General features: G+C 46.2%; 1 protein-coding gene across 1 annotated transcript in view; it reads left to right on the plus strand.

Annotated features, from left to right (window-relative positions):
- Nucleotides 1-12,652: 12,652 nt before the first annotated feature.
- The window catches only part of KIAA1549L (KIAA1549 like), a gene marked incomplete at both ends in the record, with an annotated part of 277,076 nt that continues 272,924 nt past the window's right edge, over nucleotides 12,653-16,804 (plus strand). Inside the window, one exon of the mRNA XM_080690604.1 lies at nucleotides 12,653-12,806. Within this exon, the coding sequence (XP_080546730.1) occupies nucleotides 12,653-12,806 (154 nt within the window). The remainder of the gene's footprint in view (nucleotides 12,807-16,804) is intronic.

Raw genomic sequence — 16,804 nt, forward strand, 5'->3', positions numbered from 1 at the left:
AGAGGCTCTCACTAAGTTCCAGATGGCCTCACTAAGTAGCTGAGGCTGGCCTCAAACCTGTGAACTTCTTGTTTCAGCATCTCAAATACTGGAATTACAAGCGTGCACCACTGTGTCTGGATGTATTCAACACTTTTAATTATAAGTTCCTTATTGTCTCTCAAACAATGGAATCAGAGGAAATTGACTGAGTTTTACCAGACCCTTGTGTCTATAGGCAGTCTGAGGTTATAAGACAGCCATAATTGGACAAAATCAGACAAATGCTTAGTTACTATATGATTTAACAAAGTCGCTCATGTTATTGATGAACAAAGATAGTTCTGACACGAATGTTTATGGTTATTTTCCTTTACGTGCATTTAAGACTGAAGGGAAACAACAAAGGTGTGTGTTGAAGCTTCATTCGTTCATTAGTGGCATGGGCAAATGCTGGGCGTAATTTGATGATACTTTTCAAAACTGGAAGTATATTCCTTCCCTCATTTTCCCTACTTACAGCACAAGCCACTAAGAAGCACTTAAACCTAACTGGCCACAGCAATTTCATGTAGATCTTGAGAAAGCTCGATCAGGGGATCCGCAACGGCGTAGATTCCCCCATGAAGTATGTCTGGCATTCCTTTCTTTCATAAAATTATTTTAGGATTATTTGGATTAATATGTATAATTGGAATTTTATGTATAAAAATTATAACTAAAACTGATGGGGAGCGGCTTGTGAGAGACTCAGGCAGCAAAGATATCTTCCCAAGGATAAAAATATTGGGCCAAATATTAAGTTCAAGCTGACCTCAGTTAGAGCCACTGTATACGATTAAGTTTGAGACAGCCTTGTGTAGTGAGACAAAATATACTATGTCCAGCACCCTTGCCCTAAACTTTATAACAAATAATAATTTTTACTGTCCTTGGCAATCCTGCTTGCATGACTATGCTCTTGTTTTTCTGCCAAAAAATAAAGTATAAAAACTGTAACAAATCCTGAATAAAATGGAGAAGATTGAATCTGGTTTTTTTTGGTTTTTGTTGTTGTTGTTGTTTTAGTGGTACTGGGGTTCCTGGAAGCCCTCCTACCTCTGGGCTACACTCCCAGACCTATATTTACATTTTTTAAATTTGGAAACAGGGTCTCCTAAGCCAGCGCACACAGCTGGCTTCGAACCAGCGCGATCCTCCTGTCTCTGCCTCCCAAGCGCGGGGATTACAAGCGTGCGCCACCACACCCGGCAGAAGATTGAATCTGAGTCGTGTGTCGTCTTCTCTCATCAGCTTCGGTTTTCCCCCTCCCCTTCACATGAACCCCAACTCTGCTAGGGCTGGACCCCGGCACTAACTTGCATTAATATTTTTCTCCACACTTTCCTAAGTTTAGACCATCCACAGAACAATAGATCAAGCCCAGTCTGTAGTGTTTGCCGGTTCCCGTGGTATAAATGCTTCCATCATGCACAATTTCAAACTACTTACCATTGAAGGTAGAGTTGGCAAGAGACGTGCACCATTATATAGACAATAATAATTAAGAGCCTGCAGATAACAGTTAAAGGTGTAGGATAACTAGGAAGTGGGAAAAGTTCTGAGCACAAGCACTTCTCACCTTGGATAGTCATATGAAACCATGAAGATGACTGTGCAGCTGGAGCTCTGCAAAGTTATCATAATTAATGGAAAAGTACAATAGGTCCATGACCTTTACATCTTTTGTTAATGTACAAAGTCTTATTATTGGTTATAAGTATATAAGAAATGAAATTTTGGTAAGGCTAATTTTTTTTATAGTAGAGTAGTTTAAACACTAGAAACATTGAGAACTAAAATGCTTAATTAGTTTGTAAAAACAAACAAACAAACAACAACACCTTACTCATAGTTTAAATGTTGCTTTCTAGCTGGGCGTGGTGGCCCACGCTTGTAATCCCAGTACTTGGGAGGCTGAGGGGGGGGATGTAGGTTCACGGCCAGCCTCAGCTACTTAGTGAGGACACTTCGAAACTTAGTGAGACCCTGTTTCAAAATAAAAATAGGGGTGGGAGTGTAGCTTGGAGGTAGAATGCCCCTGGATTCTATCTCCAGTGCTGGGGAAAAAAAAGAAGTTGATTCCTTTTTTTTTCTCATCATGTAACTGGAGAGGCACCTTTTTTGTACCTTGGCAAATTGTCTGCTCTGAGTTTGAATCAGCTCCTAGTATCTTATTGTTTGTCTTGTGAATGTCTCAACATATCTCTGGAATTCGGAGCATATCCTCTCTGGGATAGCTCCATCCTTCTTGTCGGAACAACATTGCTCATTTGTATGAAGTCGGTCTTCCCTGAGTTCTCTGGCTGCATCTGTACAGTCTCCTGGACAACACACATGCCAGCGTTCCTGCCATTAGCCCTTAATTCTATAACTCCATTAACATTTGGGTCCAGTTTTCCTGTCAGCATTATCATCTTTATGAATTACACTCCCAGCCCTATTTTATTTTTTATTTTGGAACAGGGCCTCATTAAATTGCTGAGGACCTTGCTAAATTGCTGAGGCTGGCGGTGAACCTGTAATCCTCTTGTCTCAGCCTCCCAAGTACTGGGATTATAGCTGTGCGCCACGGTACCTGGCTTAATCTTCACTTCTTTGTTGCACTTTCATCTCCTTAGGCCAATTTTCTCTTTTTTTTTTTGTGGTACTGGGGTTCCTGGAAACCCTTCTACCTCCAAGCCATACTCCCAGACACCTATTTTATATTTTTGTTTGGAAACAGGGTCTCTTAACCCAGTGTGGCTGGCTTCAAACCTGCGCGATCTTCCTGTCTCCACCTCCCAAGCATGGGGATTACAAGCGTGTGCCACCACACCCAGCTAATTTTTTATTTATACGGTTTTATAATATGTTATGTGGGTTGTCCCAGGAAGACAAGAAAGGAACACAACCTCGTGCTTTGCTCTCTGCGTGAGCTGAGTGATGGGTGATGGCTTTGAAGGAAGTAACGGGACTGTTCATGAAGGACTAGCAGGAAGTTTGTACTGTGTGTGTGTGTGTGTGTGTGTGTGTGTGTGTGTGTGTGTATTTTGTTATTGGGGATTGATTGAACTTGGGCATATTACCTCCAAGCTACACCCTCAGCCCTTTTTATTTTGAAAAAGGGGCTTGCTAAGTTGTGAGGGTCTTGCTAGTTGATAAGGCTGGATTCAAACCTACAATCCTGTCTTAGCCTCCCAAGTACTGGAATTATATGTGTGCAAGGCCATGCCCAGTGAAGGTTTTTGTACTTTAGGCAGTCATTCATAGTTACCATGCTGTAGCAACTAAAAATTGAGCTGTATTTTAGGTAGACTGATATTATTTCACTAAACTGTGGCCACATATTAATCAGTTTCACATACAATTTCATTATAACTTTATATAATTTGATCTTAAAATAATGACTCTTTTTAAAAACTAGTTCATAAATTTCAGTAATCAGCAAGGGCTGAATACTTAGTAATCACTCTCACAAATGGGTACGAGGCAGATCCAGCCCATTACTGCAAAACCCCATAAGCCATGTGGTATTTCTGGTTATGTTGGTGGCAGAGGGGCTGTGACTTAAGTTTGCAGGAAGAACAGCACAACCAATCATTCCAAGGCTGGTATTTGCTAAACCATACCGATAACTTGCATTCAAAGGAATGCAAGTTCCTTTAGAAACTCTAAAGGAAGCAGAGTGTGGTGGTGTATGCCTGTAATTCCAGTCTTTGGAAGGCTGAGACAGGAGAATTGCAGGTTTGAGGACAGCCTCAATAATTCAATGAGACCTTGTTTCAAAATTAGAAATAATACAGGTCTGGTGGTGTACCTCAGAAGTAGAATGTCCCTGAGTCCAATCCCTAGTAACACACACACACACACACACACACACACACACACACACACACTCTGCAGACTCTTGGTAGTCCCAGACCTACTTAGTCAAAACCTTAATTTTTTTGTGTGTTTGGTACTGGGGAACGAACCCAGAGGCATTCTATCTCTAAGCTACTTCCCCAGCCCTATTTTTATTCTTTATTTTGAAATAGGGTCTCAGGTTAACTCCTCTCTGACATCTCTCAGCTGCCTCATCAGTGGAAGCACTCACTGTTCTTTGCACTAAAGAGTCATATTAGGGGCAGGGTGTGGCAGCACATACCAATAACCTCAGGACTTGGGAGGGTGATCCAGGACACGGGGTCAAAAACAGCCTCAGTAATTTAGCAATACTCTCAGCAACCTTGTGAGACCTTGTTTCAAAACAAAAACTAAAAAGGGCTGGTGGTGTAGCTCAGAGGTAGAATGCTCCTGGGTTCAATTCCTAGACACACACACACACACACACACACACACACACACACACACACGTCATATTAGCAACCTGATCTCTTTCAAAGATACCTGTGGGCCGGGCATGGTGGCACACACCTGTAATCCCCGCGCTTCAGAGGCGGAGACAGGAGGATCGTACAGGTTCAAAGCCAGCCACACTGGCTCAAGAGACCCTGTTTCCAAGTAAGAAAAAGTATAAAATAGGTCTGGGAGTGTAGCCCAGAGGTAGAAGGGCTTCCAGGAACCCCAGTACCACCACAAAAAAAAAAAGAAGATACCTGTGGATCTGTAATTCTGCATTTTTGCAAGGCTGAGATGCCCCCTTTCGCCCTCCTCATGTCTGCTTGTCATGTTGCAGCTTAGGTGTCACCTCCGTCAGCCTTGCCTGACCCAGGAGGAGATTTGCTCTCCCTTCCTTATGCCCTGTTCACCTACAGCATAAATAACTGTTTTAAATTTTTATTTCTCCCTAAGCTACATCCAGAGACCCCTGAGGAGATGGATTTTGTCTAGTTCATCTCCATAGCCCCGTTGAGCAGAGTTTTGGACATACAGCAGGCGCTCCGCAGAGGTTGTCCAATGAATGGAGTAAAGGTTAAATCAGGCTTCCTGAAGAAATGACAGAAGTGACTGGGCTCATGCAGAAAGTATCTACTGTCAAGCCCACCACAGGCACACCAGGATGGAAAACGTTCTATTACTGTGCATATTGCCTCCAAAGACGCTTTCCTCTAGTGTAAGGATGCAGCCACTGAGCATCCTGGAAGTGTTTAGTCATGTGTGGCGGTATGCATCTGTAAGCCCAGTACTTGGGAGGCTGAGACAGAAGTATTACAGGTTCAAGGCCAGCATACGGCAACTTAGTGAGAACCTCATTTCAAAAGAACAAGTAAGCCAGGCGTGGTGGGGGCACGCTTGTAATCTCAGTACTTGGGAAGCTGAGATAGGAGAATCCAGGGTTCACAGCCAGCCTCAGCTACCTAGTGAGGCCCTCAATAATCTAGCAAGGACCTGTTTCAAAATAAAGAATAAAAAATAGTGCTGAGGGTGTAGCTTGGAGGTAGAATGCCCCTGGGTTCAGTCCCCAGTAACACGCACGCACACACACACACACACACACACACACACTGGGGTTGGGGGTGTATCTCAGAGAGTAGAATTACCCTGGGCTCAATCCCCAGTACCCCCCCAACACACATACTCACAAAGTACTTTTAGCAAATAAAAAGGAACATTGGTCGTTTGAGGGACTAACATTTACTGCTAGAATGCTAGTATCTTAGAATATGTAGTGTTTATAATATACTTTCTTATAGACCTTTAAAACTTTTATTGACCTTTAAAATGAAAACTTAATTGTAAAGTTGCTTTTCTTTCATGAGCTTGAGAAAGACTTTATATGAAAGTAATACTATGATGTATGAATACAGTGCACCAATAAAAAATTTTAAAAAAAGAAAAAAAAAGTAATACCTCAGATTTATTGAGTATCACGTGCCAGGTTCAGTTATTGTTTTTAGAGCAGATTTAATTGTGATATGATTTACATAACATAGAATCCGCTAGTTTGAAGCATAAAATGAGCTTGAGTATATTTGCAGAGTTGAATAGCCAACACCACAATTTAATTTGAGATCATTCCTAGCACCCTAAAGAGAATTTTTTTTTTTTTTTTTTGCCCATTTAGTCATTCCCCATTTTTACTCCCCAGGCCCTTGACAAATACTAATGTACTTTTTTTGTGTCTTTTGATTTGCCTGGGTTTTTTTTTGTTTGTTTGTTTCTTTTTGACATTTCACATTAGCAGAATCATATGGCATGTAGCCTTTTGAGATTGGCTTTTGTGTGGCATCATATTTTAAAAGTTCATCGGTGTTGTAATGCGTATCAATACCCTGTTCCTTTTTATTGAGGAATAAATAGTCTTCTGTTGTATTAAGTTTGTCTTCTCACCAGTTTTCAAACATTTGGGGTTTTTCTACCTTCTGGCTATTATAAAAAATGTTACTACAATTAGTTGCACAGAAATATTTGTGAGGACTATGTTTTTATGTATCTTGGTTAGATGGTAGATATCTCTGGTTTGATTTCTGAAAGGGATTCTGAGATGCAGAATTCTAAACTTTTTTAAAAAAAGTTACCAGTTATTAGGTAATGGAGTTAGAACTCAGATTGTAAATCACTGAGGTTTTCAATGGCCAGTCCTAGCTTCCATCCTGCAGGGTCTGAGGAAATGATTAAACATAGTGAAGCAAGAACTGGAGGGCAAAGAGATACGGTTAAAAGGAGCTAGCCTCGTAGTGCCAAAGGCTGGGCCATATTCCTGCTCTATGATTGAATGAGCCCCAGAAGCAACAGAAATAGTAGCCAGAAAAATTGGCTCTTGATGACTTGGGGGGAAGAAATCTGTCCCATTAGAGGATTTGGAGGCTAATTAACTAGAACCTGGAGGTGTTGAAATGCCATCCATGGAAACCGAGTTCATGTCAGTCAACAGACACTGAGTTGCTGGGCCGCTGGGGACCTCTGTGAGGACCAGGATGAGCCTCACCCACCTGGTGGCTGGAAACTGGCCCTCGCTGCTGTCACCTACTTGCTGGACCTATTGTCATGGGCCTTGGGACAATCTTGGGAAACTTCTTTAGAGAGACAGGTTGAGGGGGGAAAAGGAAACCAAGGGCTGTGAAGGTAGTGGTAGAGTGCTTGGTTGAGGCACCAGGTTCTAATCACAGCAGTGGGAAAGAAACAGCAAACAAGCAAGCAAAGCAAAATGCCCTGTGATGGCCGGCATTTTCGCAGCAACTTTCTCCTCTCTACCTTGGCCTCCTGTGGTCCATTCTGTATGAGGTTCAAGGTGACCTTCCTGGAACACACTCAGTACTGCCCTCTGGCATTACAATGCAACTGTGTCCTTTGCCCTCCAGGGCAGTTCCCATCTTGAGCGTGCCCACATGCCTAATAAACACTGCCCCAGGGCAGGACAGGGAGATGCAGGAAGGGCTGGCAAGGGCCCCATGCCCATTGTAGGCATTGTTTTCTCAACAGCACTGGAAGAAATGAAAACCATGTTTAAATTTTTATTTTCAGCTTCTCCCATTGTAATTTATTGAAATGTATCCCACTTTAGACCACCAATATTTATAAAAGATGCTTTTTTTGTATTAGGGATTGAATCCAGGGACATTCTACCTCTGAGCTACAATACCAGCCTCTCCCTCCCCCCCCTCTCTCTAACAGGTTCTTGCAAAGTTGCTGGGGGGTATCCTTGCTAAATTACTGAGACTGGCTTCAAACTTGCAATCCTTCTGTCTCAGCCTCCCAAGTGCTGGGATTACAGCCCTGTGTCACCATGTTGGACTTAAAGATACTTTTGATTCCGCCTCTCTCAGCACTCTCCTCAACGGGAGCATCCTTCCCCTCCTCTGAGTGGTGGCATAATTGTATGTTTACTCATCTCCCCACTGACTGAAAGAACTGAACTTGGTGAGGAGAGACACTCACTGTAGAAACTTGCTCACTGTGGAAACCCTAGAGATTAGAGCTCTAGAGCTTAGAATGGAAGGAATTCAGTATAGAACTGCAAGGAGTGTTAGCTATGAGATGAGGACCAGAGGAGAAGCGTCTTCTTACTGCCCAAAGAATGAAAGAAGAGGCCCACATATTTCCTTCCATGGAGTAATGTCAAAAATTTCAATGGAGGACCTGAAATCACTACCCAGAGACTGACTACCTCTCTGCCGCTCCAGGCTTAATGAAAAGCTTTACACGAAAGACACTGGCTTTTTAAAGCTATGTAGCAATGAACCTGCATGCAGGGAAAGTCCCAAAGCCCTAGTTAAATAGACTAAAATGAACAAAAGGGCTTATGGTTTAAGACGGCTGCAGCTGTCATATATTTATATATTATATATAAGATTGATTGAGCACTTACTGTGTCCACTACACTTCTGAATGATTGGCATATATCAACTAAATCCTTAAGACAACCCAATGAGAAAGTTACTTTAATCATTTCAGTTTTATAGATGGGATTTAGAGAGATGATGTGATTTGCCCAAATTTATACAGCTACGGGGTGGTGGAGCTTGAATTTAAGGTTCGTACCTAGCTCCTGGCTCCAGTAGAAAACCCTTCCAGTGTTGCTTTTACTGAATGAAGATGAAGCACACACTGGGTCCAGAGCATCCAGGGCTCTCTGCATCTGCCTCCAACCTGGCTCCCCTGCCTTGAAGCAGGATATTCCCAAGACCCCTCTGTGCCACCCTCTCCAGTACCTTCCCCTTCCCTGCAAGACTGCAAACTTTCAGGTCTGTCTATCTTGCCATTTGCGGTGCCTGGTGCACTTCAATTTTGAACATTTCCTTCTTTCCTCCTCTTCCTCCTCCTCCTCCTCCTCCTCCTCCTCCTCTTCCTCCTCTTCCTCCTCCTCCTCCTCCTCCTCCTCCTCCTCCTCCTCCTCCTCCTTTTTCTTCTCCTCCTCCTCCTCATCCTCCAGGCAGAAATGGATAGCCCTTTCTTAAATCCCCACAGCCATGGGAGGTCTACACATACCTCCACTGCACACTTAATCCTGTGGCTCTAGAGGTGTCTCTGCGCATGGCTGTTCCACTCACTGGACTGTGGATTTCTTGAGAAAAAGGTTGGTGTCTGGTCTTGAGGCCAGCCTATTATGCGAGCAAATTTACCTAAGCACCAGTCTAATAATCAAAACCTGAAAAGCAATTTACATATTGTCTAGGTCTGGCAAAAACAGTGGAGGGGATATTTCATTTCCAACCCAGAGGGAACCTTCCTGAGATGTGCATGTGTTACCTCTCAACCCACGGCAATCCCAAATCTCTCTCCTCTCTCCCCACACTCTTGTGTGTGGAGAACCTGGCTGTGGTGAGTTTTGTGTCTCTTGCTGCACATGCAGCTTTCTCCCCTTCGGATCTTTTCTATCTCTTGGTTCAACAACTCTCTGTCCTTCCATGTGTTGCACTCACCTTTGCATCTTCAGATTGCCGGCTTGCTTATTTATTTACTTATTTGTGGTACTAGGGATTGAACCCAGCAGATTCTACCTCTGAAGTATACCCTCAGCTCTTTTATTTTATTTTGTTTAAAAACAGGGCCTTGCTAGGTTGCCAAGAGTCTTTTAAAGTTGCTGAGGCTGGTCTCGAACTTGTGATCCTCCTCTCTCAGCCTCCCAGATCCTGGGATTACAGGCCCCCTGTGGCCCTCAGTTCTTAAGCGAGAGCCTGGTGTTCTTGAGGCTGACTTCTTTTCTCCCTCTCCTCCACTTTGGAGAAAAGTGCAAATGTGTCTTCTACAAATTGGTTTTGACATATTAGAGGAAACATATGTATCTTCTTCTTCTGTGCTTGGCTGATCTCACTTAACATAATGTTCTCTAGGGCTTTCCATCTTCTTTCAAATGATATAATTTTGTTCTTCTTTATGGCTGAATAGAATTCCATTGTGTGTATTTCCCATAGTTTTGCTATCCATTCATCTGTTTATGGTGATCTGGGTTGGTTCCATATTTTGGCTATTACAAATTGTGCTGCTATGAACATAGGTATGCATATGTTGCTGTAGTTCTCTGAATTCAACTCCTTTGGAAAGATACCCAGGAGGGTTAACCTGGACAACCATTGGTGTGTGTGTGGGGGGGAATGTGGGCGGGGGGGGCACCAAATATAGTGTAAATGTATACTATTTATGTTCAATAAAAAAATTGTTATTAAAAAAAAAAGAAAATCTCCCTGAAAAAGAAAAAATTTTACTGAGAGACATTTTAAGAGATCTAAATAAGTGATGAGATATACCATGTTCATTGACTGCAAGATAAGATTTTAAGGTGTTGAATCACCTTGTATCAATTTTATAGATGAAATATAATTTCAATAAAAACTTTTGACTGTTAAAAAAAAAATTGGTTTTGACATCCTTTCCCTCTCTGCCTCCTACTTTCCCCTAACACGAATACTGTGCTTCAAACAAGCAGCCCCATGGTGCCGGCTCTGCATCTCTCTGCAGCCCTTCTCACCTCTGCTCAGCTCATGTCTATTATCTCCGTGGCCCTGGACTCCTACCTGCTCCAGGCCACATTGCCTGGACAGTCCAGCGTTGCCCGTCTCTGAGCCTTTCTACTGGCGCCTTCAGCCACTGTCGGCCGCCCTTACCCATCCTTGCCTCTGGGATGACCCCTTGTCTTATCTCTTGAGTACTCGAGCTCCTTGACTCAGCCATGAACTGGGTTTCTCTTCATTCCTCAAACTGCGTTTCCAACTTGCTTTATTGCTTCAGCTAGACTGCAAGTTTTAACATCCAACCCAAACAGCAGAACTAACTCATTTAATCAAAGAGCAAGATTAAGTCATAGCCCCAGTGTGGAAGGTCCTTTTTCCTTAAAACCAGAAGTGTTTCAGACTTTGGAGTTTTTTTTTTCCCTAAAATTTGGAATATTTGTGTAAGCTTTACTTTTTGAGCATCTCTAATCTGAAAATTTGAAATCTGAAATCTCCTAAAATCTGTAACATCTTGAGTGTTGTCCTGATACTCAAAGAATTTCCTATTTTGGTGTATTTCAGATTTTGGATTAGGGATGCTCAATCCATATCATTATATTTCAACAAGTCTGAGACTCATTACTGGACACATCTGAGTCCAAGAAGTTAGCATGTGAAAAAAAAAAAAACACCCACACGACTTACATGAAACACGGTGTTATTTCTCTTCTACGAGTGTACAATAAATGAGGTTAAACACTTTTCCAGCCCTAATCCTTGGCTTGCTGAGCCTCGAACACACCTGGTGGGCTGGCTCCTCTTCGGGGATTTTGCCCTTGCGGCTCCTTTTACCAGGAGTACTCTCCTGGCGCACCTTGTCCGCTTACCTCCTGCAGGTCTTGGCTCAAATGTCACCTTCTGGGTGAGCATCCTTCACCCTGCTTAACATTGCAGCATCCCGTTTTATTCTTTTTTTTTTTTTTGGTGGTACTGGGGTTACTGGAAGCCGTTCTACCTCTGGGCTACACTAGGGTCTCTGAAGCCAGCAGGGCTAACTTCGAACCAGCGCGATCCTCCTGTCTCCGCCTCCCAAGCGCGGGGATTACAAGCGTGCGCCACCACGCCCGGCTTCCGTTTTATTCTTTTACACGGAGTTTCCTCCAGAGCATTTATCCCCATTTGATATTCTGGCTATTACTTATAGAATTTTTGTTCATGGCTGTGGTCCCAGTGTCTGGAACAGGCCGACACACAACAGACAGTATTGCTGGATGAATACATATTGTTGGGTGAATAAAGCTTGCGAGTCGCCAGCTTGGGGGGGGGGCATATTTTCCTTACTGCTTATGGTACCTACTGCTACCACAGTAGCTGGCAAACAGTGGCTGCTCAATAAGTGTTTATTGACTGAACGAATGCACCAAGTGCCTATGAACTGGGTAACTTGCTTAAGGGGAGGAGCAGGAGGGCAATTCCGCTCATCTGTGGCCCTTGGTCCCCCTAGGTAGTGTGTGCCCAACTCTCCTATTTTTGGAGAGGGACCCTTGGAAAGAGCTTCTCCCTGGTCCTCCAATCCCCAGTGCACTGCTGTGCACGCAGCATGGCTGCAAGAAATCTATATAATATACTTTCAGCCGGTGCTTTATTGCACACAGGCCACAGCCGCCTCCATCCCTCACCGGCTGGCAGGTGTCTTCAGGGAAGTAGCGAACCGCCAGCACAAAGCGCTCTCGCCCATCTACAAAGAGCTCCCCAAATCCACGCTCAGGAGCTTCCCCGCGGCTTCGGCACGTGGACCGTGACCCCGTCCAGCCCCCCCCCCCCGCCCCCGGGTCAGGCGACCCTCCCGCTCGCCCCATCCCTCCCGCGCTGGGGCGCTGCCCGGGCCGGCGGGGCGGGGCGGGGGTCCGGCGGGCGCGGGCGCGGGGGGCGCGCGGGGGCTCAGCGCGGGGGTGCGCGCGCCGGCCGCCTCCCCCTCCCCCTCGCCGCTCGGCGCGACGTGCCGCCTTTGTCAATGAGGCGCCGCTCGGAGCTGCAGTAGCGCTCGCCGCCCGAGCCGGAGCCGGAGCCGGAGCCGGAGCCGAGCCCGAGCCGAGCCCGGACCCCGGCGGCCGGAGGGCGCGGAGGGGAGCGGGGCACCTGGGGGCGCGCGAGGGGCCCGGGCGGCGCGCCCCGCCCTCGCTGCCGCCGCGCCCATGCGGCCCCCGGCCCTGCGCGCGTGAAGCCGGCGCCGCGGCCGGGGCATGGCCGGCGATGCCCGCTGAGCGCCGGGGCGCCGAGCCCCCCGCCGCCCGGCGCGCTGCGGAGCGAGGCGGCGGCCTGGATGCGTGACGGCGCCCATGGCTGCGCAGCTCGCCAAGCCCCCGGGCCCGCGGCGCGGCGGCTGCCCCGGCCAGGGGGGCCCCGCGGCCCGTGCGCCCCGCCCGCCGCCGCCGCCGCTGCTGGGACTCCTGCTGCTGGCCGCGCTGCCCGGGCCCGGCCGGGCCCACGCGGGTGAGCGCCGGGCTCCCGGGGGCGCCGGGGCGGGGAGAGGCCCGTTCATTCCCGGTTCTTTCTGGGCAAGTTGCAGCCGCCGGTGGCCCCGCGGGCGCGCTCCGCGTCGGTAAAGACAGGGTGTGCCCGGGCTGCGTCTGGGCAGGGTACGTTGGGCGCGGACGGTCCACTCCATTTGGGTTTGCGGCTGGGAGTGCTCACTTCGCCTTAACTGCATGGGATGGCGAGAGAGTTGTGAGCAATTTTCCGTGTCGGCTTCCTCCAGAGCGTTTCCCCTTCTGCGTGGACAGCGGATCCCTTTTCTTTTGAGACAGATAAGAGAGATGGAGGCACTGGCCGAGTATAGTCCACTGTCTGCAAGAGGGTAGTTAAGGAACAACTACGCTTGGTTCTTAGACTTCCCTTAGACAAATCACTAAGAAAGAGATTTCTCTGATTCCTTGGGCATTTTGGCAAAATCTGTTGTAACTGGATGGGATTATTCTGCACAAGTGCTTCCAAACTTACACTGTGTAGTCAGCAATGGCCTTTGAAATAGGAATGATTGCTGTGGCGCTTGAGAAGGGCACGTTTTTGTGTTTGTGATGGAATTCTGAGCTCCTGGTACCTTCAGTTAGTTCATCAAAGAAAATAGCTTTCACTTCAGGCAATTTGCTCCCGCAGTTTGTGGGTTTTAGCAAAAGGACCGAGGGCTTCTTTCCTGGCACGCCCCAAACTAGATTAAAATGCCTAATTATGAAGGAGTTCACTGTTTTAGAAAAGAGGGCTTCAGGTTAAAAATATTTCTTGTCTTCACCAGTTCAAAGGCCATTTTCCTTAGATTGACTTGCAGGGTCATTGACATGAGGTGTATCCATGCAAGTGACCAAAGAAGAAATTTTCTGTTGTTGATTATAGTGGTTACGAAGTTCAGTACTCATGTTGCTGAAGAATTTTAGCACCCAATTTTTAATCTGTAGTGGTTTTGAATCATGTGTATTTGATACTCTAGTTGAAAGACAAGTCCAGAATAAGATACATGTAATACCTTAGTATCCCTTGGCTCAGAAACACAGTTTCTGTTTAAAATGTATCAATCCTTGATGATTTTGTAAATTGCTTTGGAGATCCTCGACTTCTGGGTGTTGTTCATTTGAGTGCAGATACTGAAAACTGTGCAACCATCTGTAATATGTGAAATTTGGCTTTCATGTATTGTTACCATTCAGCCTAATGATTTCCTCTGAGAGGCTTTGAATTGCTGGTCTCCCTTCTGCCCTTTATGCGCAGACCCTTCTGAATCTGCGACTTTGCCTGGTTCCTCTTTCAGATAGCCATAGCCAGACCTGGCAGACCTATAATGCACATCTTTTGATTTTAGGCCTGGTGTGTCCTCTTTCTTCTTGTCGTCTTAGCATGGTGTTCATGAGGACCCAGGGCTAGGGAAGATGCTTTGAGGTAAATGGTAGCAAAAAGCATCAAAGCGCATGTTGTCCCCCAGCGCCTTCTCACTGGAGTGACTTGTTGCTTCCCTGGTGATTGTAGGGTGCCCTTGCTGCTGTCACCCTTGGTGAGCCGTTTCCTGTGGACCAGCCCACCTGTGGGTCCCTTGCCTGCTTCTGAGCTCACAGCTTGCCAAATTCTGTCTCACACTGGGTTCTCAATGGAAGAGTTAAACCCTGGCTGCCTGTCCTGCCTCCTCCCTCTCATTTGTTTTCTGATTTCTACTTGTAGCAGCTTCACTCCGGGGTGGGTGGGTGTCCTGGGGATCACACATGGTGTGTGTGTGTGTGTGTGTGTGTGTGTGTGTGTGTGTGTGTGTATAGGCAGTGTCTGGAGGGAAGCAGAACAGATGATACTTGCCTTGCCAGAGACCTTGGGCTTCCAGCAAAGAACCTAGACTGGAACTTTTTCTCATGGGCACTGCAGTTCCTTGCCGTCTCTCACTGCAGACTGTCCGATGCTCAGCTGTAAGTCTGGTGATGATTAAGGGCTTCCTTAAAGTGCTAGCTTGCTATGGCCATGACATTTGTGTTGCTGCTATTCCTTTCTTTCTTTCTTTATTTCTTTCTTTCTTTCTTCTTTTCTTTCTTTTTTTCCTTTCTTCCTTTTAGAATTCCGTCCTTCCTTTCCAAGGGTATTCTACCACAGAGCTACACCCCTAGCCCTTTGCATTTTTTTTTTTTTTAATTTTGAGACAGGGTCTCAGTTGCCCAGATTGGCTTCAAACTTGCAATCCTCCACCTCAATATCTTCAGCCACTGGGATTACAGTCATGCACCATTGCATCCAGCTGTTCTTTATTTTCTAAGCAAGACTAAGCCGGATCTTTGACTTGGATGAAAGATGGGCAAAAAATAGATTTGTTGATCGAAAATACTTGTTGCGATTATTCAGCACTCTGTATCCTGGGGCTCCTGCAGCATGTTCCAAGTCTGCTTCCACCTACCCCACCCCAGGCTCTTCTGCTTTACGATCGCAAGAAATCAGAGGGCCTTTTCTTTACCACTGAAGAAAAGGCTGATGCTGTCTGGGAACCCTTGCTCACAGGCTGTGGCTTCTGTTTTGGATGTGGGAGATCGGTGTGGGAAAGAAGGTTCTTTACAACAGCAAGTGCTGGTCACCCTCTATTCTCTTCTGCCATCCAGGCCCCAGGAAAAATTTGACTTCCCAGCTGGGCATGGTGGCACACTCTTGTAATCCCAGAATTTGGGAGGCTGAGACAGGAAGATCGCGGTTCAAGGCCAGCCTCAGCTACTACTTAGGCCCTTTGGAACTCAGTGAGACCCTGTTTCAAAATAAAGAATAAAAAATAGGGCTGGGGATGTAGGTCAGAGGTAGAATGCCCCTGGGTTCCATCCCCAGTACCACACACACACACACACACACACACACACACACACACACACAAATTGACTTTCTGATCTTTTTTAGTGAAGCTGCTCTGTGCAGGTATGGTGCTCATTCCCTGGTGGACAGCCACACAGTGTGCTCTTGCCCCTCTGGTGGACAGCCACACAGTGTGCTCTTGCCCCTCTGGTGGACAGCCACACAGTTCTTCTCCGTCTGTGAAATGGGGATGATAAGAACTCTAGGCTCATTGGGTTGTTGTGAGGGTCACGTGTTGTAAGTTAACGTACCCAAAGTGTTTAAAACAGTTTGGTATACAGTAGATCTCCACGAATGCTAGCTGTTGTCATAAAATGGCAGAAATGGACTCACTGTTCTTGGTCCAGGGGCTGTGCTGGTGGGGGGATACAGAGGTGAGTAAGGATAAGGCAGGTTGAGAAGCCCCTCAGGAAGAGCGCATTCTGACTCTGGAACCCAGATAGTGTGTAACTGGAGCTCATAAAATGAGGCCACAGTTCATTCTGGGAGAGCAAAGGTCTCAGTGGATGAGTAGTGGTTAATGGTGGCTTTCCAGTCTGAGGAAAAGCCCAGGGTTTTTTGTGGGTGGAGCACAGGGTGCTGGAGGGAGGGGCACCCAGTCTCTGGCTGCCTGGGGCTTACTGGCTCTCCTGGGGCTCAGGACTGCTCATGTCTCCAGCCCATTGTTTAGTTCCGGGTTCCTCTTTGTTGCCCATTGCCCGTGAGAGTGCCCAGCACAGAACAGGAATCTGTTCAGCTTTCTTACACTCTTTTCCCCTCAGTTTGGCTGATTGTGTTAGATGCTAAAATACTGTTTTCTGTAAGTAATTGACAGCAGATTGTGAATGACTGATTGGTTCAGGAAGTACATTTGCATATTTAAAGGAGGGCTTGCCGATAGCAGATAATCTCCAATTTGGCACAGTATATGGGGAGACAATTTTTGATCTGCGACGTCTTTCTTGCCCTCTCCAACCTCCTTGTAAACACCATCTACTTGGGTTCCCAGGCCACAGATTCCACACCTCAGCCCTTCATCCATTTCTTCAGTATGTTCTGAACATCTCAGTCTCAGTAAGGAACAGGAACACGCTCCTTCCTGCTCTCCTGGCAATCAGAAACTAGCCCAGTGCTTCCCGAACTTTACCATA

This window comes from Muscardinus avellanarius (assembly GCF_963383645.1).
Source record: "Muscardinus avellanarius genome assembly, chromosome: 1".
NCBI lineage: Eukaryota > Metazoa > Chordata > Mammalia > Rodentia > Gliridae > Muscardinus > Muscardinus avellanarius.